The sequence below is a fragment of the Centropristis striata genome, chromosome 21 (assembly GCF_030273125.1).
Source record: "Centropristis striata isolate RG_2023a ecotype Rhode Island chromosome 21, C.striata_1.0, whole genome shotgun sequence".
Taxonomy (NCBI): Eukaryota; Metazoa; Chordata; class Actinopteri; order Perciformes; family Serranidae; genus Centropristis; species Centropristis striata.
In genome coordinates, this window is record NC_081537.1 from 11,486,018 (window position 1) to 11,510,467 (window position 24,450).

The window sequence follows — 24,450 nt, forward strand, 5'->3', positions numbered from 1 at the left end:
AATTACTCACCGTCATCTAAATCTAACCTTAAAACCAAGTCTTAACCCTCAAACAAGCCTTTAAAAAAAGGAGAACCTGCTAAACACACACACACACACACACACACACACACACACACACACACACACACGCACACACACACATTGATTTATCCAAACAAAAAAGAACTGCAATTGATTACTTCCACTCACTGCCATGTTTACTTGTATCTAAATGGTGCATTAATTAAAAAAAAGTGCCTCTGATTATCTGATTATAGTAGGTTCCCTCAACTTCACTGTTCTTGGTTACAAAACTCACTAAAAAGTTATTTAAAAAGCCCACTCTATGCTGGCTGCTGAGCATTAAACTGCAGACAGACACATTTAGAGATTTAATGGAGCACTTAACAAAAGAAAAACTATTGTAGGTTTAAATACAGTATCTGTTCAGTGCAGCTACCTTGTGGAATTATGTTTTAACTTCCCCATGATGAATTTCCGTTTCTGCTTTTGCTAATTTTAAGATTTCTCTGAACAGACTTCAAGACAAGGTGATGGCACAAACTGTCCTGTTCCTCCTTCTGCTCAACATCGCAGCCTGCTGTGGTTTCAGCTTTAAAAGATGCTCTCAGAACTTCCCCGATACAGACGTCATGTGGTGCTGCAACAAGAACATCGTTGACCTCTCTGATGTCGTTAGCATGATCCCAGATAACATAACAACAATCAACCTGTCCAAGAACAAGATCACAGTCATCCCACCAGGATCATTCAGCCGGGTGCTTGGGCTCAAACGCTTAGACCTGAGCCAGAACCAGCTGGTCTCTCTGAAAGGGGGAGAATTCAGAGGCCTGGGTGACCTGGATTTTCTCAACCTCACCTACAACAACATCTCACACATCCACTCCAATGCCTTTGATGGGCTCCTCAGGCTAAAAACCCTGCTTCTGATTAACAACACACTACAAACAATCTCCCTGAGTATCTTCAACTCCCTTCCAGATATTCAAGAAGTATATCTGTCCCTGAACATGCTCAAGGCTTTCAGCTGTGGGGAATCTGGTGGATCCTCCACTCTCCGAAAGCTAGATCTTTTCGCAAATAAGATCCAGAGGTTTAATGTGAGCTGTTTCCCTGCTCTGGAGCACATCGTGCTGTCCAACAACACGGAGCTGGAGCTGCAGGCTGATGCTTTTGCCTCCAACCCCAGGCTGAAGGACCTGCTTTGTCAGGGGGTTAAACCTGAGATGCTGGCGGCTCTCTCAGCGGAGACAAAGAGGAATCTCTCTTGGGTGGCATTTTCTCTGTTCATAGAGAAATCTCCAATGACTATCTGTGGATTGTTAAAAGGAATGGATAAGCTTAACAAAGTTGAGGTATGTGCACTTGGTGATACACTGAATTTGTAGCTAGTCCATGAAATTGGAATAAAGACCTCAGATGCATCAAGGGTTGGTGGACAGGGAGGTGGATAGCACAAACCCGGGGCCTCGTCTAGGACAGTAGTTCTCAACCTTTTTGAGTCGCGACCCCCAATTTAACATGCATGTTGTCCGCGACCCCCACTCACTGAACACAATCTCACACGCACAGTTCAGATCAACCTAAAAAGAAACAAAATGACAAAAAAAAGTTAAAAAAAAAAAGACTTGACTTGAATTGACCAAAAAAAGACACAAAATGACCAAAAAAGACACAACATGACCAAAAAAAGACACAAATTGACCAAAAAAGACACAAAATGACCAAAAAAAGAAACAAAATAACCCAAAAAAGACACAAATTGACCAAAAAAGACACAAAATGACCAAAAAAAAGAAACAAAATGACCAAAAATTAAGTGACCAAAAAGATTAAAACACCCATGAACACTTGAACACAGTGGAGACAGACCTGACTTCCAAAATGATTTGGCGACCCCCAGAAATCATCTCGCGACCCCAATTGGGGTCCCGACCCCAAGGTTGAGAACAGCTGGTCTAGGAGATCGGTGTTCATGTCCCTTTGGAAACTACTTTACTCATGTTCTAGGTCACAGACATAACTGCCTCCAGTAGTTCTGTACATACAGTAGTGTTCGATATAATAGCAGTCCGGTGTGACTAACCAGATTAATCCAGGTTTTTAGTATATTTGTTATTGCTACATGGCAAACAAGGTACCAGTAGGTGCAGTAGATTCTCAGAAAACCAACAAGACCCAGCATTCAGGATATGCAGCTCTTAAGGCTGTGCAATTGGGCAATTAGTTGAAAGGGGTGTGTTCAAAAAAATAGCAGTGTGGCATTCAATCAGTGAGGTCATCAATTTTGTGAAAAAACAGGTGTGAATCAGGTGGCCTAGTCACAATGGACTGCTATTATATTGAACACTACTGTATGTTGTCCAGAGCAGAATAATTTAAACTGCTTTGTGATGTCTGTGTACAACTTTTTTTAACACTCTTCTCTGCCCACATGCTCCCTTCTCTGCTAGGAACAATAAGATCATTTCTTTTTTTTCCCTTTAACAGAGCCTGAAAGAAGGTATGTTAAAGGGGCTCGTCTCACAAACTGTCTGTGGCCCTTGGACCCATTTCTACAAAATAGTTTTGTGTTTGTAAAATCAACGGCAGAAACTGCTATTTTTTTTAACACACCCCTTTCAACTAATTGCCCAATTGCACAGCCTTAAGAGCTGCATATCATGAATGCTGGGTCTTGTTGGTTTTCTGATCTAATCTACTGCACCTACTGGTACCTTGTTTGCCATGTGGCAATAAAAAATATACTATATTTTAAGCCCAAAGTTTTTTCCTGATCTTAAACCTAAAAAAAAGTCTTTTTTGTGCCCAAATCTATCCAACTGCAACTGTTATTTCGTAGAATATCATACGAATCACATTGCATTTGTAAGAATCATACGATACATTCATGAGACTACGAGTTCTTGCTCTGTTTGTTTCTAATAATTTTTGGTGCTCGTCATTTGATACAGGTCGACTTGAAAGGATCCAGGTTTCCTCAGACTAACTCCAGCCTGTTGGACTGCGATTCTCCACCTGTGGTTTTAATCGTGGATGCTAACCTCGGAGACGTTGCCCAGTTGCCGCTGGGAAGAGGAAACACGAGCGAGATTTATCTCATCAACTGTGGGCTTAGACAGATATCAAATACTACATTTGCTGGTTACAGAAGACTAAAAACTCTGCAGCTGAATCACAATAGGCTTGACATTCAGCGGGACACATTCAAAGTCCTTACCCACCTCACATTCTTAAGTTTTGATTGTAGCAAAGTTCGTGACATTGACACTAGCTGGTTCATCACTCTGAAGAAGCTGACTCACCTGTCTCTCGTGAAAAATGAAATCACTGAGTTGCCATCAAAGGCATTCAGCGCCCTTACTCAACTTCAAGATCTCAAACTTCGGTGCAACCTGCTTAAGTACATCACCAAGAAGCCCTTCAGTAACCTGCGGAAGCTAACGAGGCTCAACCTCAGCCAAAACATCATTGATTTCATCGAATTTAACACCTTCGAAGACCTGACAGGGCTCTTGTATGGAGTATTCTTGTGCTGTCATCTTTCATCAAGTTTTCTCGCTGTGTTTGCTTACCATATCCATCTGTGCCCTAGGTTCCTGGACTTAAGTGGGAATCGCATCATGAGGCTAACACCAGATATTCTGTCTGGCCTGAGCAATTTGAGACAATTTATTCTGTACAACAACCGCCTTCATTTTGAATCCTATGAAGCTCCTTTCATCAACCTTACTTCTCTGAAGGTATGGCGTATTTTCAGTCAGTAATTAAAAAGAGTGGTGTACTTTAAAAATCTGTTTATCTGTCTGTCTTCCATTTCCAATTTGTAGTATGTGGAAATTAGATACCAGGGGCCTGGAGGTCGAGGCATTGGTGTCATTGGACCGTCCTTCTTCAAAGGTCCAAGTCGACTCAACTCAGTCGCCATCGGGAACAGCATCCATCTAGAATTCCATCCGGACGCCTTCCTTCCTCTGGTCAATTTGGAATGCTTGCGCATAACTGGAACGGTTCTGAAAACGACCAACTTGAGTGCAGTGTTGTCCCCTCTGAAAAGGTTAAGGAAGCTGACTCTTGACAGGGCAGACCTTGATGCTCTGCCAGCCAACCTGCTGCCTCAAGATAATTCACTGAAGGTTCTCAAAGTCCAGTCAAACCACCTTCACAGAGTGGACAAAACGTTGCTGGATGCTCTGCCAAGGTAAAGAAGTTAGAGAAGCGCTTTTACACTACAGATCATCATTCACCTGTTAACGCACACATTCATATCCATGTTTGACCAAGGTGAAAAGTTGCCACTTGCAACTATCTTACCCAGTAACTAACCCCACTGGGAGAAATTTAGGGTTCAGATTACCGTGGACAGAGATAGAACTACCGACCACTACCATCTGAGCCACAGATGCCCCTTTCATGGGTTCTTCCTTGGCCCATGCTACACACTTCTACCATTTTTTGTAATAATTGGGCCAGAAGTTTTTCTGCAATCCTGCTGACAAACACACCAAACTAAAAAAACATAGCGTTCTTGGCGGACGTACTGGTAACCACTCAAAAACAGACAGTAAGGGGTGAATCATTTAACAAAAAAAATGAATTTAGGTACCGCTTCTGTGTACACTTTAGTTGTAAGTGGCATATAAATAATTGGTGTGAATTAAAATGTCATAAAAACCATGCACCTCTGTGTATATTTGTTTCCAGATTGCGTGATTTGGATATTTCGGACAACCCACTCACCTGCAGCTGTGATAACGCCTGGTTCAAGACCTGGGCCATCCACAACCCTAATACACAGGTAACACAGGCTGCAGACACTGTGACAAGTATTCACAAGTTATAAACCAACTAAAAGTTTCGGTAACACTTTACTTGAAGGTATCGTCATAATAGTGACATGACACCATCATAAACGTGTCATAAACATTATGTCAATGTCATAAACGTTTATGACTGCTGTCATTAAGTGTCATTCGGTTTTTGTCATGACAAGTTGACATTCCTTGGGCTGTCTTGATTATGACAACTTGACTTGAATCAAAGTGACATTACCACAAAATATACAGACCAATTCTAGCAGTTTTGGGTATCTTGTCGGTATTCTGTCAAACATCTATGCCCAAGTGCTAGAATTGGTCTGTAACCTTGCACATCTAATTATGATAATCATTATGCCAACTTGCCATGAACACAAAAATAGAAACATATTTTGTTTATGTCAAGTTGCCATGACAAAGACATTTTGTGGTAATGTCACTTTGATTAAAGTCAAGTTGTCATGACAAAAACCGAATGACACTTAATGACAGCAGTCATAAACATTTATGACATTGACATGTTTATGACACGTTTATGATGGTGTCATGTCACAGTTATGACAGTATCATGTCACTATTATGACGATACCTTCAAGTAAAGTGTTACCAAAGTTTCTTCTTAAATTCCCTCCAGGTGGCCTACCTGTACGAGATGCATTGTGACAATGACAGGAGCGCTCCCTCCCTGTGGCAGTTTGATGATAAAGCCTGTTCGTATGAACAGGTTTCCTTCTCTCTCTTCATCGCCTGCTCTGTGGTGGACTTGTTGTTTGTATGCATGTGTCTGGCCTGGCACACACAGGGCCCCACTCTGCGCTACCTGCTGCTGATGCTCAGGGCAAAACTTCGTGGACGTAAGGGGGCAGCAGGGGCCAGATTCCAGTATGATGCATTCGTTTGCTACAGCTCTAAGGACGAGGCCTGGGTGATGGGGCAGCTGGTGCCCAATCTAGAGATGCCTGCTGCCGGAGCACCAAGGCTCAGGCTGTGCCTCCATCACAGAGACTTCCGCCCCGGCACTGCAGTTCTGGAGAACATCGAGACAGCCATTTACAGCTCTCGCCACACCATCTGTGTGGTGACACGTCACTTCCTGCGAAGCGAGTGGTGCGCCATGGAGTTTCAGCTGGCCAGTCTGAGGCTTTTATCTGATGGCAGTGATGTCCTGCTGCTGGTGTTCCTGGAGGAGATACCTGAACACTGTCTGTCTCCCTACACACGCTTACGCAAGATTGTACGCAAGAAGACCTACCTGCTGTGGCCTGAGGAACCACAGGAGCATGGTGCTTTCTGGGTCAGACTGATAGATGCTTTAAACGACAATGAGGAGGAGGAGGAAGAGGGAGGAGGAAGAGGTGGACAACAGGAGTTAGCACGGCTAATTGGCTAGATCAAATGTTAACATACACTGTAACAAATTGCTGTAAGAAAACAGCCAAATTATGACAGTAACATACTGTTTTCCATTAAAAAGGTATTATACTGAAGAAAACAATGCATTCTGGGCAATATTTGTAGGTAGCTTGTCGTTTCCCATAAAATATAAGTCTCTTCTTGTCCACATTTTAATGGCTGTATTTTACTCCGTAACTCATTCAGTATATGGTTTATTAAAATGACTAAGGTTACAGTGAAGACAGCGCTTAATTCATAGTAATTGGCTTTCAGACAGTAATATGCTCTATTTACAAAAAATGACTGCATTGTATACTGCAACAATATTGCAACTAGCTTCAGCACTATACTGTGTTTTAGTCTACTGTAGAAATCAATGAAATGCAGGATTTTACTGTAATTCAGTATGTGGTTTTATCACATTAACATACTGTAAAGTAAATAACAGTAGAGGAACTGTAAAATTAACAGTAGAATACTGGCAACCCTGCTGCCAGTATTCTACTGTTAATTTACAAGACAATTGTTTACAGTGTACACTGCAAAAAAAGAAAAGTTGGGTGAACTCAAAATTCCAAGGCAACAAACTTCGATAAAATTTTAAGTTGGACAATTAAACTAAATATGTTAAGTTTTGTTTTTGAGTTTGCTCAACTCTGAATTTCTCTGGCACGATTGTAACGCCGCTTTGAAATATCAGCTAATGTTGTGACCACAATTTTGAGTTAGCATTGATACGCTAATAGCTACTCTTGTAGCTGTAACAAGCAGTGCCGCTAGCATCAGTTAGCCGCTAGCATCAGTTAGCCGCTAGCTTTTGCTAATGACCGAATTTCACAACAAAGAAATAAGAGTTAGCAGAACTATTGTCCCTTGTTGTGAACCCCAACTTAAAGATATAAGTAACAACAACTCACACACTTGTTTTTGAGCAGACAACTGGCTTCCTTTGTTGTTTACATTATTGCCCTAAATATCAGTAATTTATATTTCCAAGTTTTACCAACTTAAATCACTGTTTAGGGCCAAAAAATACAAGTTGACTTTTTTGCAGTGTACCCATAATTTTCACAGGCAAGTGTATTGTGCTTTTTTCAGTAATGTTTTGATTTTTTAAGTTGTTAATAGTTTGGTCATGACAATAAATGGCAAAAAAAAAGAAAGAAAAAAAAATCAAATTATAATACAGGAGTTAATGAAAACGAGAAAAAGTTGTTGCCAAGCTGTTTTTTTGGAATGACTTAATTTTCACAGGCAAGTGTATTGTGCTTTTTTCTGTAATGTTTTGATTTTTTAAGTTGTTAATAGTTTGGTCAAGACAATAAATTGCAAAAAAAAAAAAAAGGACATTATTGTACAGGAGTTAATAAAAACGAGAAAAAGTTGTTGCCAAGTTGTTCTTTTTGGAATTACTGTATTTACAGGGTTACACATTTCGAACAGTATACAGCAAGCTCTTTCTAGATAATACCATGTGTTGCATAATAAGACAAACATGTTCACATGATGCAACAGATTACTTTTCTGAGGGGTTTTCAATGGCCAGTTAAGTGTATCATGCATCATTTCTGTGATACATGCAGTCAGTACAATGAGTAAGATTTTCCTTAAAACGATTTATTGTAATCCCTAATGTAGAATGGTGTGAGGGTGTCTATTTGTCTTGACACAAATACTAAACCTATTAGCTAGCTAGAGGGAACACTGCTAAACTCACTGGCTAATGAGATGTTGTTGAGCAAGGGAGGTGCGGTCAACTTTTAATGTTTTGTTGACCAACAGCAACAGACAAATCCTACTAATTGTGTCTTTAAGAACTGCCGACTAATATCATTTCTCTGTAATTATGCAATTAAGTTTTGAGTGTGCAGTTGTTAAGTGTAAATGTAGTTTCATGTAACTCCATTACATGTAACTAGGTACTCTTCAACAACCTCACATGACAGTGTGCCAGATTTTAGTAAGTTTTGTGACCAAGACAAGACCCTGTTTACACTGGGTTTTAAAATGCGTCTTGGGCGATCAGATCACAAGTGGTCAGCGCTAAATATAAGTGTAAACAGAGTCCAAGACGCATTGTGATCCGATCACTCAAACCACTTGCCAAGGTGGTCTAGGATGCATTTGACCACATACAGTACAGGCCAAAAGTTTGGACACACCTTCTCATTCAATGTTTTTCCTTTATTTTCATGACTATTGACATTGTAAATTCATCAAAACTATTAATGAACATATGTGGAATTATGTACTTAACAAAAAAGTGTGAAATAACTGAAAACATGTCTTATATTCTAGTAAGCAAAGGGTGGTTACTTTGAGGAATCTAAAATACAAGACATGTTTTCAGTTATTTCACACTTTTTTTGTTAAGTACATAATTCCATATGTGTTTATTCATAGTTTTGATGCCTTCAGTGAGAATCTACAATGTAAATAGTCATGAAAATAAAGAAAAACGCATTGAATGAGATGGGTGTGTCCAAACTTTTGGCCTGTACTGTAGATTTAGTAAATGCAGGTGCGTCCGCAACAAGGACGAAACAGGAAATTACATTGTCAAAGCAGGCCATGCAGTGGTCGTTTTGAGGAGTGCCAATGGTCGTAAAAATGGAGAAGAGCACTGATGTACATGGTTGGGGTGCAAGTGAAACCAGATGTCTAATCGATTTGAGCAGAAAATGCAATCCAAAGAAAATAAAAATGTGTACGGGGCAATTTCACCTTGTAGCGGAAGTGGTGTAGAGCAGTAGTTCTCAACCTTTTTGAGTCGCGACCCCCAATTTAACATCCATGTTGTCCGCGACCCCCGCTCACTGAACAGATTCTCACACGTACAGTTCATATCACCCAAAAAAGAAACAAAATGACCAAAAAAGACACAAATTGACCGAAAGACACAGAATGACCAGAAAAGACACAAAATGACCAAAAAAAGACACAAAATGACCAGAAAAGACACAAAATTACCAAAAAAAAAGACACAAAATGAATAAAAAAGGAAACAAAATGATCAAAAAGACACAAATTGACCAAAAAACACACAAAATGACAAAAAAAAAGACATGAAGTGACCCAAAAGACTAAAACACATTAACACATGAACACTTTAATACAGTGAAGACAGAGCTGACTTCCAAAATGATTTGGCGACCCCCAGAAATCATCTCGCGACCCCAACTGGGGTCCCGACCCCAAGGTTGAGAATAGCTGGTGTAGATGATAACGAAATTCGAACACAAGTGGTCAGCTGGAGAGCGGTCAGCGATGTCTCATCCGTCCACTTGTGATCCGATCGCCTAAGATGCATTTCAAAACCAAGTGAAAAAAGGCTCTTGGGTGGCACCAATAGAACGAAAAAAGTTAAGATTCAACATTGCTAAATTGGTTCACTCTAATGCGATTCCCATTATTTCATGACATCATCACGGTTCATTAACACATGGATGTTTCGGGGGGAAAAAAATAGTCAAACATTTCCAAACACTTCATTTATTTGACGTTATACATTCAAATGAAAATAAAAAATATTCATATATATTTAATATAGAGCTAGTGAGCAAGGTACAAGTTTAAAACAAAACACAGAAGTCTTCCGTGTGGCATATATATATACAAGGCGTGGTTTGAATACTATACAGTGTGTATCATAGCTGCACAGGTTTCATGGATGTTTATATTCTTCACTCAGTTGAGGCACGACTAGATTTCAGTGAGAGGTCAGGGATTGGGCCAAGTGCTTCAAGACTGCCGCTTACAGTAAAACATTTCAATCTCAACACCTAAACAGTAGGACTTGCAAAGCAAAGCTTATTAGTGTTAAGAGATCCACACTTAAGCATAAAGTAGGAAAATGAGGCAACATGATCATCCTGCAATTCAAATGATGCTGTACAGTCATGCAAAGTCCTAAATAGTTCGTTTTTTTTTCTTATTTTTTTCTGAGATGATATTCTCACACCAAAGTCAAAACTGAGCAAACACAAATCCAGGTTTTAAGAAACTTTTAAAAAATCCAGTATCACTAACAATTCACGGTTGTCCACTAAATTTGACAGAAGTCAGGATGTTTGGTTGCACTGCAATATTTGACTTGAAGTCACTACACCAATTTGACAAAAAAGCTTGCTCAAGTAGTCAAGTGATAAGTGCAATCCCACCCCCCTTCCCCCTTCACACACAGACACTCCATTTTATAAAACTCTCATACGTAAGCAAGTTAAGCATCACATTGTTCTCCACTATCAATCAAACCATAGTTATAGTACAGCAGATGCCCCAACGATCAATAGCAAACCATACTCTTACATATATCCAGTAGTAGTTATGTACAACAGAACCGGTGCAACATTAAACACATTAAAAATTATTAGATATAGAAACTGTAACAATAATAAAATACAGCAGATACTTAATTCATATTGGGAAATATATATTATTCATAATGTGTATTGCTGTCTGTTTTGGCATTTTGGAGGATCAATAAAAATGCTGTTATGTATCCCTCTCACAGCTTATTTGACACATCTCCATATTGGACAGATTATACATCTATGGATTTATTTTAAAAGGAACCTAACACAGGATCGATTCAGTAAAACTTTTTTCCATTAATTAACTAAAAAAAAAAAAAAAAAAAAAAAAAAAAAATGACAACTTATCAGAGGCATGGAAGCAGCAGGTCCAAGTTTAGAATTGACCTTGATTATTTTCTTTTTTTCCATTTCCTAAAAGAGTCTTCAGCTAATGCTGGCGTGGCCGAAGCAACCTGACCAGAAATCCGAGGTCAGGGAAAAAGAAACAAAACTTCAGATTCTTGATGTTCAAATCTTTTTGGAATCTTTTGCCTCAAAAAGCTTCATTCGCTCCTGCACAGTCAGTCCCTCTTTCAGGCTCTGTTAAAGGAAAAAAAAAAAGAAATGACCTTATTGTTCCTAGCAGAGAAGGGAGCATGTGGGCAGAGAAGAGTGTTAAAAAAAGTTGTACACAGACATCACAAAGCAGTTAAAATTATTCTGCTCTGGACAACATACAGTAGTGTTCAATATAATAGCAATCCATTGTGACTAACCAGATTAATCCAGGTTTTTAGTATATTTGTTATTGCTAGATGGCAAACAAGGTACCAGTAGGTGCAGTAGATTCTCAGAAAACCAACAAGACCCAGCATTCATGATATGCACGCTCTTAAGGCTGTGCAATTGGCCAATTAGATGAAAGGGGAGTGTTCAAAAATATAATATTGTTTGCCATGTAGCAACAAAAATATACTAATTGGACTGCTATTATATTGAACACTACTGTACTTTAATTTCAAGGTGATAGCTAAAGGAAAAAGTGTGTTATGGTGGAATTTGTTCATGCCACACAGAGTACGTATTGGTGCACACAATGCACAAAGAAATTCAAGTCACAGACAAACAGAAGACCACAATGACAAAGAGTTTTTATATCAACAAAGAAAAACAATGTTAAACATTTGAGATGGGTTCCACAAAAAAGGGTGCTCTCATTTCCTCTTTTTAGATCTGAGATAGTTCATTAGTTCGCTGATGGGCAACACTGGTTCTGCAATATATACTGTAGCTTGTGAATATCAAACAACTTACAGTTTTGCCTGTTAGCTTTCTCTACATTTGGTGGGCAAAACATGGGGGACATCATCAAATGTAAAGAATGACTAAGTTGAAACACTACATCATTTAGTGTTGGATTTTTTAAGAAACAGCTAGCAAGGCTCTGTCCAAAGAAAACAGTCTGCCTGCCTGCAGCTCTTGTGATGTGTTCACCCCAATTTCTTTTTTGTGATTACAAACAAAGTAAATACAAAGCCGTACATTTGCAGCAGGCGATGCAAGTCGTGCAAATTATGCATCAATTGGGTATTTTTTAGTCTCTTTACCAAGTTAACATTAGCATTAGCTCAATCTCCGGCGCAGCTTGTGCAATTACTGTAAATGACTACAAATGATCCTGATTCACAGCATGAGTGTCAGTAATTAACACTTGTAAACTTTGTTTGTAAAACCACAAATCAGATACCGTAATTGTTGAGCTTTAAAAGAGCTACTATACTTTTTAAGGCACAATGAGTATCCCTAATAATGTCAATGTTATGTTTACAAACCACAACAGACAAATTCTACTCATTGTGCCTTTAAGCTTATGACGTAGAAGAGGAACAAAACCAGAACCACTTTTTGTTGTTGTTGCAAACTATCACTTCCAAGAACTTCTAAAGCTTGTGATGTTCAACTGAGGGGTGGTCACTTCAGTCAACTTATTGGTGGTGCGGGGGGGGTGGGGGGTGGGGGGTGGGGGTGTCATGCGAGAGTAGTAAGGGCATGCTTTGCTCTACATCATGCTATACCTACAGCACATCTTGGGGCGGGGATTGGGGGGAATCACCCCACAATGGGAGTGTCAGCTATCCCATGAGACCTGTTCAGTGACAGACTGATGGACAAAACAAGACAGATGACAAACTTACAGGACAAGAGACTTTCAGTAAAAATGTCCTGACCAGCCAAACTGTGAGATTTCTACAGGATGTGGTGGCTGAGTTACAATCGACCAACAGTGATAAAGTCTGGACGACAAAAGCTTCAAATTCATGCCACACAGCAAACTGAACGGGTAACTTTAAAATTCAGATTTCCCTCCATCTGTATGCTTGAATCTGACGCAAAATGCCTGCAATCAGGGAAGGGAAAAACTGATTTATAAAACTTGACTCACCTTTGACCTTAAGCCTCTTGATTGTTTGGAGGTTGTTGATCGTTCCTTTTTCAGGAAATCTGGATTACTTTTTGATTTCATGATATCTAAAAACACAATGAAGGAATTATTTTATCATAATACTAATAATACTTTAGCAGTGGACGCTTACAAGCACTATGATTTTAATATGTGGCTTAATCGGCCTTATATAATAGCTGGATCCCTCAAAACTAGAGCCAGGCCGATATGGGATTCATGAAACTGATGGCAATACTATACCAATTCTATAAATGATAACTGAGAAACTAAATAATAAATAGGAATAAAATAAATGGCTGAATAAACACCATTACTGTTCAGTGTTAGTAAATTACTCACTATTATATTTAAAAAAAATAAAAAGTTAATAGCCAACAGCATTTCTAAATCAAGCCAAACAACAATTTCTGCATTATATATTGTGTAAAAAGTTTCCATAATGGCACATATCAAACAGCATATACATGGATACAGATACCGATAATATCTGTCAACCATATATCTGTTGGGCTCTACTCAGGGCCCAAGATACTGTGTTTGAAAAACAGCCATGCATTTAAGGATTAAAGATGCTGAACTGAAACTGAGCTGCAACCAACGGATCTGAATGAGAGTCATATGGAAAATGGTAACTGTTCTTAGTTGTTATGGCTGATTTATAAGTAAATTCATAGGGAAGTAAGTTATTTGCAATGATAACAGTAAACATAAAAATGGACATAGCCCTAATGCTTATTAAAACTTCATCCATCACTTCTGTGCTCTGTGATAAACACTATTGTGTATATATATATATATATATATATATATATATATATATACACACACACACATATATACATACAGTACAGGCCAAAAGTTTGGACACACCTTCTCATTCAATGTTTTTCCTTTATTTTCATGACTATTGACATTGTAAATTCATCAAAACTATTAATGAACACATGTGGAATTATGTACTTAACAAAAAAAGTGTGAAATAACTGAAAACATGTCTTATATTCTAGTAAGCAAATGGTGGCTACTTTGAGGAATCTAAAATACAAGACAGGTTTTTAGTTATTTCACACTTTTTTTGTTAAGTACATAATTCCATATGTGTTTATTCATAGTTTTGATGCCTTCAGTGAGAATCTACAATGTAAATAGTCATGAAAATAAAGAAAAATGCATTGAATGAGAAGGTGTGTCCAAACTTTTGGCCTGTACTGTGTATATATATATAATTTTATATTTAATAAATATGCTTAAACAGTGAAAAAGTGGTTGTCATTACAATGTATCGCTTCAAAAGTTAGTTGGTTTGGATTAATTAAATGGAGTGTAAGTAATAATGAAATAAACATTTCCTATTTACCATATCCAGATGTGACCGATCCATCAACGGTCCTCTCGCCTAAAGCTTCTGTGGCAATGAGCAGCTTCTCCTTCAGTTTACTGATGTCACAGTCAGCCTTTGCTTTCACAATGCTGAGCTCTGTATAGATGTCCTTATATTTGTCGGTGGCATATTTCTTGTCCTGTTGAAATAAAACCAATGATACTGCCTCTCTGTTTTCCAAATGTTGTTATAAGAAATACAGAAATACAGACACGTACCTTCAAAAAATTCTCACATAAAGATTGATTGTGCTTACCCTCAAAGCAGACTGCAGTTCATCTTTCAAAGAGTGGATTTCCTGTTTGAGATACTGGATTTCGGACTCCTTAATTCGTAGCAACACCTACAAGATGGAGAGAAACATGACATTCAAGATCAAATCGAAGTGTGTTTGTATGTGTGCGTGGTGTGTTTCCACATACCTCCAGTTCATACACGTCTTTGCCCTGGGTAAGTGGTGACAGCGCTGTTTCACCGCTGAAACAGGAGCGCATTCGAGTGATCTCTGTAGTCAGTCGATTATTTAACTCCTGTTGGCCGGAATAAAGTTACGTATTAACCCATGGACAAACATTATTTTGTATGCATGTGTGCATGTATGTGCATTCAAACCTGGTTGTGAGCGTTCAGCTCCTGGTTCTCTCTCTGACACTGCCTGAGGGCCTGCCTCTCGGCCTCCAGTGCCTGGGCCAGGTGAGCGTTCTCCAGACATTTCTGAGAGTACTGCTCCGACAGCACCTCCAGTTCTCTCTGGGTGGACTGCAGCTCCTCCCTGGACAGTCAGATCATCACATTATCACCCTTCATGCCCCATTTTTTTCTTTTTCTTTTTTTACATTTCTTGAAAAGCAAGCCAAACATACTCATATTGTAAGCGAAGTTCATCGATGTCAGAATTCAGCCCACTCAGTGGGGAACGATGGGTCTTCTCCATTTCCTCCTTGTGAGCATTCTTCATTGCTTCAATAGCTACATTTAACATAGAACAAACACATTTAATGACTGTATTCTGGTCTAGTTTAAAATGCAGGAAATATGTCTTTTTCTCTTTTTTACCAGCAATTGTGGCAGCAGTCTCCTCAGCCAATAGTCTCTCTCGCTCTTCCATAAGTTTGGAGATCTCCCTCTGATGCTGCCTCTGGATGTCATGAATCACTTTCTGGTGTGTGTCTTCCATTGCTGCAAAGCCACGTTCACAAGTGGCCTATAGGAAGAAAGGGTCAACAATGCTTTATATATACAAAAAATGTATTTAGCAGTTACCACTTATATTATAATTTGACTATAAATTCAGTGCAATATCTAGACTTGGCTACATGGTGTATCATGCAAAATCAGTGAGAGAAGTCATGCAATCTGAAGCCCAGCTATGTTAGTGAGACAGTGAGTTAAAGCAGTGAGATTCTATTCAAGCAAAGCTGCATTTTTGTTATAATACAATAGAATGCATTTCCTTCTATTATTGAATGTGGGAAATGGTATGTCTTTTAATGCCCAAATAAAGAAGCACTTTTATCTATCAGGGTGTATGCAAGTGGAGACAAACGCAATGGACGGCTTTCCATTATGTTAAATTACTTGGGATGTCCCAACCTGATCCACAGTATCAGCACTTTGTATCAGTTTTGCGGTTATAGTTGAATTCATTTTTGATCTTGTGCTTGCTTTGTGCAAAGCAACGTGTCTATTTTATGGACAAATTCCTACAATAATACCTAATGTATTGGATACATTCAAGTTTTGAAATGGATGTTAGTGGAAGGAAAGTCACCAAATGTGCTACAATTAACGTTGTACTAAATTTTACAGCAATGCATCCAACAGTTGATAAGACTAGAGGATAATTCAGGGCATCACCAGCCAATGCATTCAACCTTATTGGCTCTCCACATGACTGTTCAGCTTCATTTAACCAAAGCCCTGCTCAAACGTGATTGGTCAATACTACTCAAACTACAAACAAAAACCAAAACGCCCGACACCAAAAGATTCTGCTTTCATATGTAGATATCTGATATCAGAGATTATGATTCACCGCCTGGGAGCCATGAATGTCTGCGCCAAATTTTATGTAAATCCATCATGCATTCATGATGCATTTAACTTGCTGTTGGCTGTAAATCAGAAGTTGGGATCACCAAATCCAGTAGTTGTTGAGATATTTCAGTCCTTAAGTGGTGGATCAACTGACTGAACCCGTCATCCCTAGAACTGTGCTGCTAGCATGGCTTTAGGGATTCAAATAAATTAATGCAATCTGTGTTGTATACTTTATATATTTACAATGAATGTCAAGTCACACACCATTTCCCAACTTCAAACTCTCTATGCACATTAGTAGATTGATGAACAAAAACAGCCTGCTATTAAGCTATCTTACTATTTATCTAGTACTCTCTCATTAAAAAGGTAAAATGAAAGAGCAAAAACCTTAAGACTTTCAAAGTCTCTCTGGTATTTCTCTCTCAGGCTGGCCACATCTCCTTCTAGATGCTTGTTCTCCAGTTCATCCTTCATGGTGCTCATCTGAGCCTCCAGCTCCTGGATCCGGTCCTTCAGAACCACCATGGAGTCCACCTCTGACATGGTCTGTACACTGTCCCCCTTCCCCTGCTCCTCCTCTTCCATTGGTGTTGCGGCGTCGTCACAAGGAGGCGGCTGGGAATGTAACTTCTCAATCTCCTGTTTGTGCATATGCTGGAGCTCACAGATCCGCTGTTCAAACTGCTCCTCCAGTTTCCGCACATGACCCTCGTGCCGCTCCTCCATTGTGTCCATGTCCACCAGCAGAACTTCTAGCTTTCGTTGACTGTCCGCTGTTGTCTCCATGAGAGCCAGCTCTGTTGAGGCACGGCCTTTCTCGGCTCGGCTTAATTCTTGCTTGTGCCTGTGCTTCATCTCTTCGGTCTCCTTCTGGAAATGCTCCTCCAGGAAAGCCAGTTGCACCTGCTGCTGGGAGAGCTGGTTCACACGTTTGCTGATCTCACTCTTTAGCGTATCGTTCTCCTTCTGGAGAGTGGACACGGTTTGTGTGAAGTTCAGGTGCTCGCCCTGTAAAGATGCTTCATATTTCTCCTGGATTGCGCTGACATTGGAGGCGTGCTGCTGGACCAGTGCATCCATGTTCTGACCTGTCTGTTTGCACCAGCCCAAGTCTTGCTCATGCATGGCCCGCAACCTGCATGCCACATAAGCCACTTGAGCCTGGATTAGGGCTTCGCGCATACAGAGAGAGGTACTTGTGACATTATGTGATGCTTGGTGGCCCAGAAGGGCATGGATCATTTTAGCCAGTCCAGGATGGTTCCCACCACTTTCTATCTCTTGAGCATACTTATGGAGGATTGTGGCTTGTCTTTGAAGCTCATTGGCCAGGTTTTCATGTGCATTTCGCAGTGATTCAATAGAGTCTACGCCACAAGAAGGCATTTCTCCAGCCAAGTGTCTGTCTACAATTTCCTCCGCCAAGCCTCTAGCTTCTTCCATCTCAATCTGCTCCATGTAGGGAGCAAGTTCAGGGGGGCGAATGTCTGCCAACTTTTGTTTACTAAACCCAAAGTTATTTTTGACTTCTTTTATGACATTTTTCAAATCAGGCCTCTTGGAAGCTTCAATAATTGCTTTCAGAGCCATTTCCCTTTTATGCAGGTTATCATGAGCTTCTGTCAACTCCCTTTTCAGTATTTGGAATTTCTCTTCATAGCAAAGTTTAAGGTTTTGAATAGAGTAGGCTAGCTCTGCTTTAATGAAGGTGTTAAATATAACGGTGGTATCAACATCTACATCAGCCGAAACGCTGCCCTCTTTGGATTTAGCAACATCCGTGTCAGCTTTCTCCAATTCTTTCCAGAAAGCACTCTCTAACATCAACTTCCTAGTCAGGACATCAGCATAAACTATTGCCAAGCAATCTTTGTCACCTCTTTTAACGTTCTCCATGTCTTCCCATATCTCTGCAAGAGATTGGAGGAGTTCAGACTTTGAAGTCTGTATTAACAAAGCCATCTTGTTCAAAACGATAGCCTCATACGATAACGTTTTGGCAAAGAGGTGCAAAGCTTCTTTATCTAGAGTCTCTGGGGTTTGATTTTTATGGACAACTGGGGATTGTTCTTCCAATGTCTTTTGTCCTTGTTGGATGTACAATGATGCATTGAACAAATCGCTCTCTATCTCTGACAATGAGTGCAGCTGTGAATCAGTGGTATCATGAGAGCCGTTGAGAATAGTCTTGACTTTCTCTCGACTATTTTCCACACACACCAGGGCCTTGGCATAATGCTTATTGGCAGCACTGCTCTGCCCCTTATCGGGGTTCGGCTTTGTTTCTGCAATCTTTAAATCAATCTTGGACATGTCTTCTGCTTCGATGAATCGTTGCTCCTCTAGGTTCTGTGTGAGATTTCTGAGTTTATCCTCAGTGGCTAGCAGTTTAGTCTCTAGGGCATGTATGATAGAAATAAACTTCTCTGGGTCACTACTGTGAGAGAAGGGGACATCAGGGGAGATGTTTCCTTCACTTACATGGATGTCTTCAGTTACATCCTCATTAACTTTTTGTCCTGTGTCTCCAAAGGTACTACTCAGATGGCTCGTGTCCATGCCTTCTATAGTCATGTATTTTTGGCACTGAATACTTGAAAAACGTATCCTTGGTCTCTTGGCTTGAGATTCCTTATCATCTGAGGAGTTCTCTGTCTTGGATGTCTTATCATAGGATAGTAAGTGTTCTGTGTTTGCTGCTAAGGAGGCCGAGGCTTTAAGCCTTGCCTTCTTGCTCTGTTCTGGGATTTGCTGCCTCTCTACACGTAGGTCAGCGTAGCCCAGCTGCAGGGCATTGAGATGCTGCTCTAGCTCCGCAATGCGGTCCTCTGCAACCACAAGCTTGGCTTTCAGATCCTTCTCAGCGCTACAGGGCTCAACCTTATCTAAAAGACTTTGACTCATTTGACAAAGAAGGTCCTCCTTTGCTTGCAACTTTTGTTCAGTTTCCTCCAAGCTGCTGCCAAGTGCTGCCATTTTAACAAGGGCCTCTTTCAAATCCTCTTCCTTGCGTTCCACCAGCCTCTCATACATCTCCTTAGTCTGCCGGATCTCCTCCTCTTTTTCTCTGAGGAACTGGCTCATTTTCTGAAACTCCTGGGTAGCCCTCTCATACGAGTGCTCCAGGGTGTAATAATCAGCCTCTTCCGTTTCCAGACGATTGCGGAGCTTATTCACCTCACGGTCTGCTTCTGCAATCTGGTTAATAAGCTCCTGACAGCGGCAAGTAAGATGGCCTTTCTCTTCTTCCAGCCTACGCACACTCTCCCTCAGTGACTCAACCATGTTGGTCTTCACGGCCAGCTCCTCTTGTAACTTCAGCATTTCCTCCCTGCATTCCTTTCCTCCAGAGGCCTGCCGCCCTCTTAACAGGGCCTCCACCTGCTCCTCAGCCTCCAACAGTCGGTTCTGCATCTCTCTCTGTGCAGTTTGAGCCTCAGCTAATCTTCTACACAGATTCTGTCTCTCCCTCTCATGATTCTCTTGCATGGAGTGCTGCTCCTTCCTCAGGCGCTCCTCCTTCAGTGCCTGACCCTCTTCAGTAGCACCTAGCCGAGCGGTCACCTCTTGCAGCCTCTCCTGCAGCCTCTGTATCTCTCTCATGTGGTCTCGTTGCACGGCCTGCTGGCGCTCCAGGTGCCTAAGGGCCTGGTTTCTCTCTAAGAGGCTGGCCTCTACTTCACGGAGTCTATCTTCACTCTCCTTTAGCTGGGCTCGAAGGGTGGCCTCACTGCGGCCATATTCCTCTTCATGTTCCTTTGAACGCTCCTGTTCTATCTTGAGTTCATTGCGCATCCTGGCCACAGCGTGTTCACTGGCCAAGATTTCCGCCATGGCAGATGCCAGTTTGGCCTGCAGGGCCTGAATACCAGACTCATGGTGGTCTACTGCCTCCTGGGCTTCAGTGTAGCTTCTCTTAAGTGTTCGGATCTGCTGCTGAGCAAGGTCCTGCTTGTGCTTTTGGGTCTCCAACTCGCCCTGCAAATCTTGATTAAGCTTGTGCAGGTGTTGCCATGGCACTCTGCGCGGTGAAGAGGAAGGGGGTGTTGCGTTCTTGAAAAAGATTGATGAGACAGTTTCATTAATGACATTACCTTACCTTCCCTGCCATATACGGAGAACCACATCTCGGGGGAAACCAGAAAAATAAGTTTTCTCCTTTCTTGATAGCAATCGCTCTTTTTTGATCATTTTTTCCCAGCTTCCACTGTGCTTTTTCAGAGGTGACTTGGAAAATAAAATGTGTAAATGAATAACCACTCAAAAAAACAAACAATAAAAGCTTTGATGGTTCTCTAACATAGTGATTTCAAAGTATAAACCAGACCAACATAAATATGAAGTGATACAAAAAAAAAAGACTCTGTGATGAGTTCAAGGTAAACTTAAAACTGCACAGTGTAAAACAGCAATTAGTTGAAGTATGCAATTCTGAAACACCAAAAAGCATGCAGAAATCAAGCTTGGAAAGGGCACACAGACAAAGCACAAATGAACAGAAAGAAAAAGCACAGCGCGAGGCTTCTTGATCGAGTTTCTTACCTTAGGCATATCAGATCAAATCAATTATTTTCCCAGGAGATGTGAGACTCCGTAAAAACAGTTAGTGAAAACTCATGCTAAGAACACCACAACCATGCATATCAGTTTGAGAGAATAAGCACCCACACCCGTTAGTAGAATTTTATACGTTACAGTAGCCACACATAAATCTAATCTCTCATGAACCAGTAGACTGTATAACAAAAATACAAGCTACACAGGTGCAGTTACATTTACTGCACCAAGTTTGCCAATACAAGTATACCATACCTTTATAAACATATCAATGCTATGCAATGCAATGTTACTTACTTACTTACTTACATTGGAATGCTATTTTTACGTTGTTTATTTTAAAACCCACAGTAATCCTGCAGGATGGATGGTGAGTGTAGTACCTGCAGTACATAGCCTTCTCTGGCACTTTGTTCTCTCCCTAGTGCATCTTCCAACTGCTCTTTTAAATCGTTGTTTTGCTTCTGTAGTCGGTCCAGCTCCTGCTGCTTCTGTCCCAACTGAACAAAGATAGGAGAAAGAAGAAATAATGAATGAATGACACATGAAGCTCAGATACCATAAAGAAGTCCCCGACCACCCTGAGGAGACGCACCTCTTTGTCGAGCAGCGCCGCAAGCTCATGAGCAGGCAATCTCTCAGAGTTTCTTGAAGCTGTGTTGATGGGCACTTGCTTCTCTTCTCTTAACGGTGTTGTCTCCACCTGATGCCATCGCTGCTCAATCTCTACTTGGACATCTGACGTTCTGCTGTCCTTTTTATCGTCACTTGCAGGATGAACGGCTATAGGATGGTCTACTTCCATCTTTCCTTGCTCTTGGCTTTCAGGTGTCGATGGCTGTACCGGTGGTGTGGTGTTTAGCGAGGAGCTCATGGTGACAGTAACAGTATTTGGCATGTGGGTCGCACTGGTTGTGCTATGTGCCCTCCTAAGACTCTCCTTTTCTGCATCTGCTGTCACAGGAGGTGGGTGAGCACTTGATGAGGTTTGAAGGGAGGAGGTAGAGACAGGAGAGGATGCTAATGAGGAAGGGGAAGAGGAGGGAGAGCAATAAGAGGATGTTGTAGAGTATGAGGAGCTGAGATCAACTGTGTCTGCTCGCTCCTTTACAGACTTTCCCGTCTGTTCCATTTTGAACTCAGACCAGTCGTAAGTCTTGGAGCGACCCTCTCGCCTGCGCTCACGAACTCTGCTTTTGCGGGGCTCGGAGGCATTGTTCCCTGCTGACTGCGTGTGGACATTAGACCTGGGGGCCTCAGGACTGGGGCTTGGCTCAGGAGTGACCTGTGGACACGGCTCCAGCATCACGTGGGTATTTATCTTCTCCTCAGGGAGGGATCTGAATGAACAAAAAACACAAAGAAAGAAGGAGGCTACGTAAGATACATCGTATACAGAATGGGATGAGGAATTCTTACATGTATATCAGCTGAAGCTACATAACATAAAGCTGTGCTGGACAAACAAAATGCATACATTTGTGGCAGAGCAGCACCACTTAATTGTACATTAAAAGCATGATAATCAATGACACGTATCAAAGTCAAAGCATCAACATCAAAATGCATATATGACACACTGCATTAGACTGAAAGCAGCTTTGGTGTTAACAGTCGTGAGGTAAGCCTGGTGGCAGACTCTAGCTTTTAGCTGCTATGTTAATGCTATTTGTAAACAGTAGAGCCTGATGGATCCCACTGCATTTCTTGGCAAGACCGACCCTATGAAACAGCCTAATGGGTTGATGTTAGGTACTGACTTTGAGTGGTTAAGGTCAGGACAGTCCAGGGATAGGACATGAACAAATCAAAGTTTCCAGTAGGGATGCACCGCTCTGACTTTTTTTAGTTCCGATACTAGAACTGGTTATCACCCAATACTGAGTACAGGTCCTATACCAGTCTTTAATTAAAAGGGCTTTCCTAAGTTTGTTAAACAATATTAACAAATAAATGCACAGATAAACTTTAACTCAATCATTATATATTATTAAATGTATATATTGTGGAAAAAATTATCAGGAATTACTATTTAAGTGTAAAATGTAAAAAAAATAATTTGGTTAAAACTTCAACAGGAAATTAAATTCTAGTATATAGTTTATAAATGTCCCTATTGTTACAGATGACTGGTCCAGCTATTTGAGTTAATATATAGATCTGATATCAGTATCGGTGCATTGATGTCTGGCCAATCCTTGCACTCGAATGCTACGCAGGGCAGGTCTTGCCTAGAAAAGCAGTTGGATTCATAATAACGCAATAGTAGCTCAGTGTGAAGAATGCGTTTGATTGGACTTGTAGTGTTGAGGGGCAGAGCATTTTTAAATAAGTGAACTGACGGAATATTCTATTTTCAGCACGTTGTGTGTGGAGGTGTCAGGAGGTATGAGTAAGGGGAAGACGAGAAGGGACAGAGCTCAAGAATGAGAAAGAGGTGTCTGTGAGGTGTCTTTGCAGGAATAGCAAAAATATCACGCATTCTCCCAGTCGATGAAGCAGCCTAAGGGGTACAGGGGCTGAGTGTGTGACTCAGTAAATGCTGGTCAGAGCATGTATACAGTATCATGTGTGATGAGCCATCTGAAAGACAATACTCAGCTTTAAAAAGACAAAAATAAATGTATACGTGGTTAAAAAACCTCAGGTGAACTGTCATTTGGAACAGATCATGTCTCCATTCACTCCATTTTGTTGTTGTTCTGTGATCATTTGTGGATAGTCACACTACAGTGATCATTAAAATCCCTCTCTGCTGTTGATCAACAGAAGCATGGGCAGGTTATTCTAGTATGTTGATGTGATTGCAGCGTGTGTCTCTACAGTGGCACGACTGACAGGGAGACATTACTCAACAATCACATGACATAGGGTGGGACGACAGACACGCTGGGGCTGACATTGCTGAGCAATTACATCACTGTTCGAGGAGGGAGATATTCAACACACAAGCACTCCAACCTGGGCTTCAGAACGGATAGTTTCAGTGAGATGTTTTTCCTGGAAGCAGGTTGAAAATACCGGTTGAAGGAGGAGAGAAAGAGGGAAAGAGAGGGTGAGGAAGAGAGAGGGATTAAAATAAGTGAGAAAGCGGTCGTTATATCTGCCAGTGGTTAAAGTGTTAATCCTCTTTGGGTATTACCGAGTGACATCGGGGGCAATAGTGGGTCGCACATTCTTCATGATGGCCTGAATCCAGTTGCGACGGATTCCAGAGGTCATGGCTGACAGGGTGCACGCTCCCTCTTTACACTGCAAACAGAAAGGCATTTCATATAAATGACTGACAGGGATGCGACAACATGCGGATTAAAATACCTTTTCGACACGTCAAAAAAACAAAGCAAATGCTTTTGTACAAGCCTGAAATAGACAAAGACAACAGACAATGCAAGGCTTTTCCTGTTTCAGTGGGCAGACTGATTTGTTGCTCTTTTTCCACTGACTGTAACCAGACGGGGCTAAACAATTGGTATTGACTGCATTAGATGTCCT

At 40.9% G+C, this 24,450-nt stretch overlaps 2 protein-coding genes across 4 annotated transcripts in view; one reads left to right on the forward strand and one right to left on the reverse strand.

The window, feature by feature from the left end:
* The first annotated feature begins 536 nt into the window (after positions 1-536).
* LOC131959644 (toll-like receptor 13) lies at positions 537-6,210 on the forward strand. Its single transcript, XM_059324854.1, has 6 exons — positions 537-1,358; positions 2,958-3,520; positions 3,599-3,746; positions 3,834-4,204; positions 4,708-4,801; positions 5,455-6,210. The coding sequence occupies exons 1-6, from the start codon at positions 537-539 to the stop codon at positions 6,208-6,210; spliced, it is 2,754 nt and encodes a 917-aa protein (XP_059180837.1).
* A 3,481-nt stretch (positions 6,211-9,691) lies between these two features.
* The window catches only part of si:ch73-103b11.2 (227 kDa spindle- and centromere-associated protein), a 50,042-nt gene continuing 35,283 nt past the window's right edge, over positions 9,692-24,450 (reverse strand). For all 3 annotated transcript variants that reach the window (XM_059324085.1, XM_059324084.1, XM_059324086.1), the window contains 13 exons: positions 24,098-24,207; positions 23,917-23,955; positions 21,551-22,295; positions 21,339-21,455; positions 16,786-20,451; positions 15,412-15,559; positions 15,219-15,324; positions 14,968-15,127; positions 14,778-14,885; positions 14,612-14,698; positions 14,332-14,494; positions 12,954-13,039; positions 9,692-11,110 (listed from right to left, as the gene is read on the reverse strand). In XM_059324085.1, coding sequence (XP_059180068.1) covers positions 11,039-11,110; positions 12,954-13,039; positions 14,332-14,494; positions 14,612-14,698; positions 14,778-14,885; positions 14,968-15,127; positions 15,219-15,324; positions 15,412-15,559; positions 16,786-20,451; positions 21,339-21,455; positions 21,551-22,295; positions 23,917-23,955; positions 24,098-24,207 — 5,607 coding nt within the window. In that variant the 3' untranslated portion in view covers positions 9,692-11,038. The remainder of the gene's footprint in view (positions 11,111-12,953; positions 13,040-14,331; positions 14,495-14,611; positions 14,699-14,777; positions 14,886-14,967; positions 15,128-15,218; positions 15,325-15,411; positions 15,560-16,785; positions 20,452-21,338; positions 21,456-21,550; positions 22,296-23,916; positions 23,956-24,097; positions 24,208-24,450) is intronic.

Bases quoted from the DNA above. Each gene is read 5' to 3' on its own strand.
- LOC131959644 (XM_059324854.1), top strand. From the start codon at position 537: ATGGCACAAACTGTCCTGTTCCTCCTTCTGCTCAACATCGCAGCCTGC. The intron at 3,747-3,833 runs GTATGGCGTATT...TCCAATTTGTAG, and splicing joins TCAACCTTACTTCTCTGAAG to TATGTGGAAATTAGATACCA. The intron at 4,205-4,707 runs GTAAAGAAGTTA...ATTTGTTTCCAG, and splicing joins TTGCTGGATGCTCTGCCAAG to ATTGCGTGATTTGGATATTT.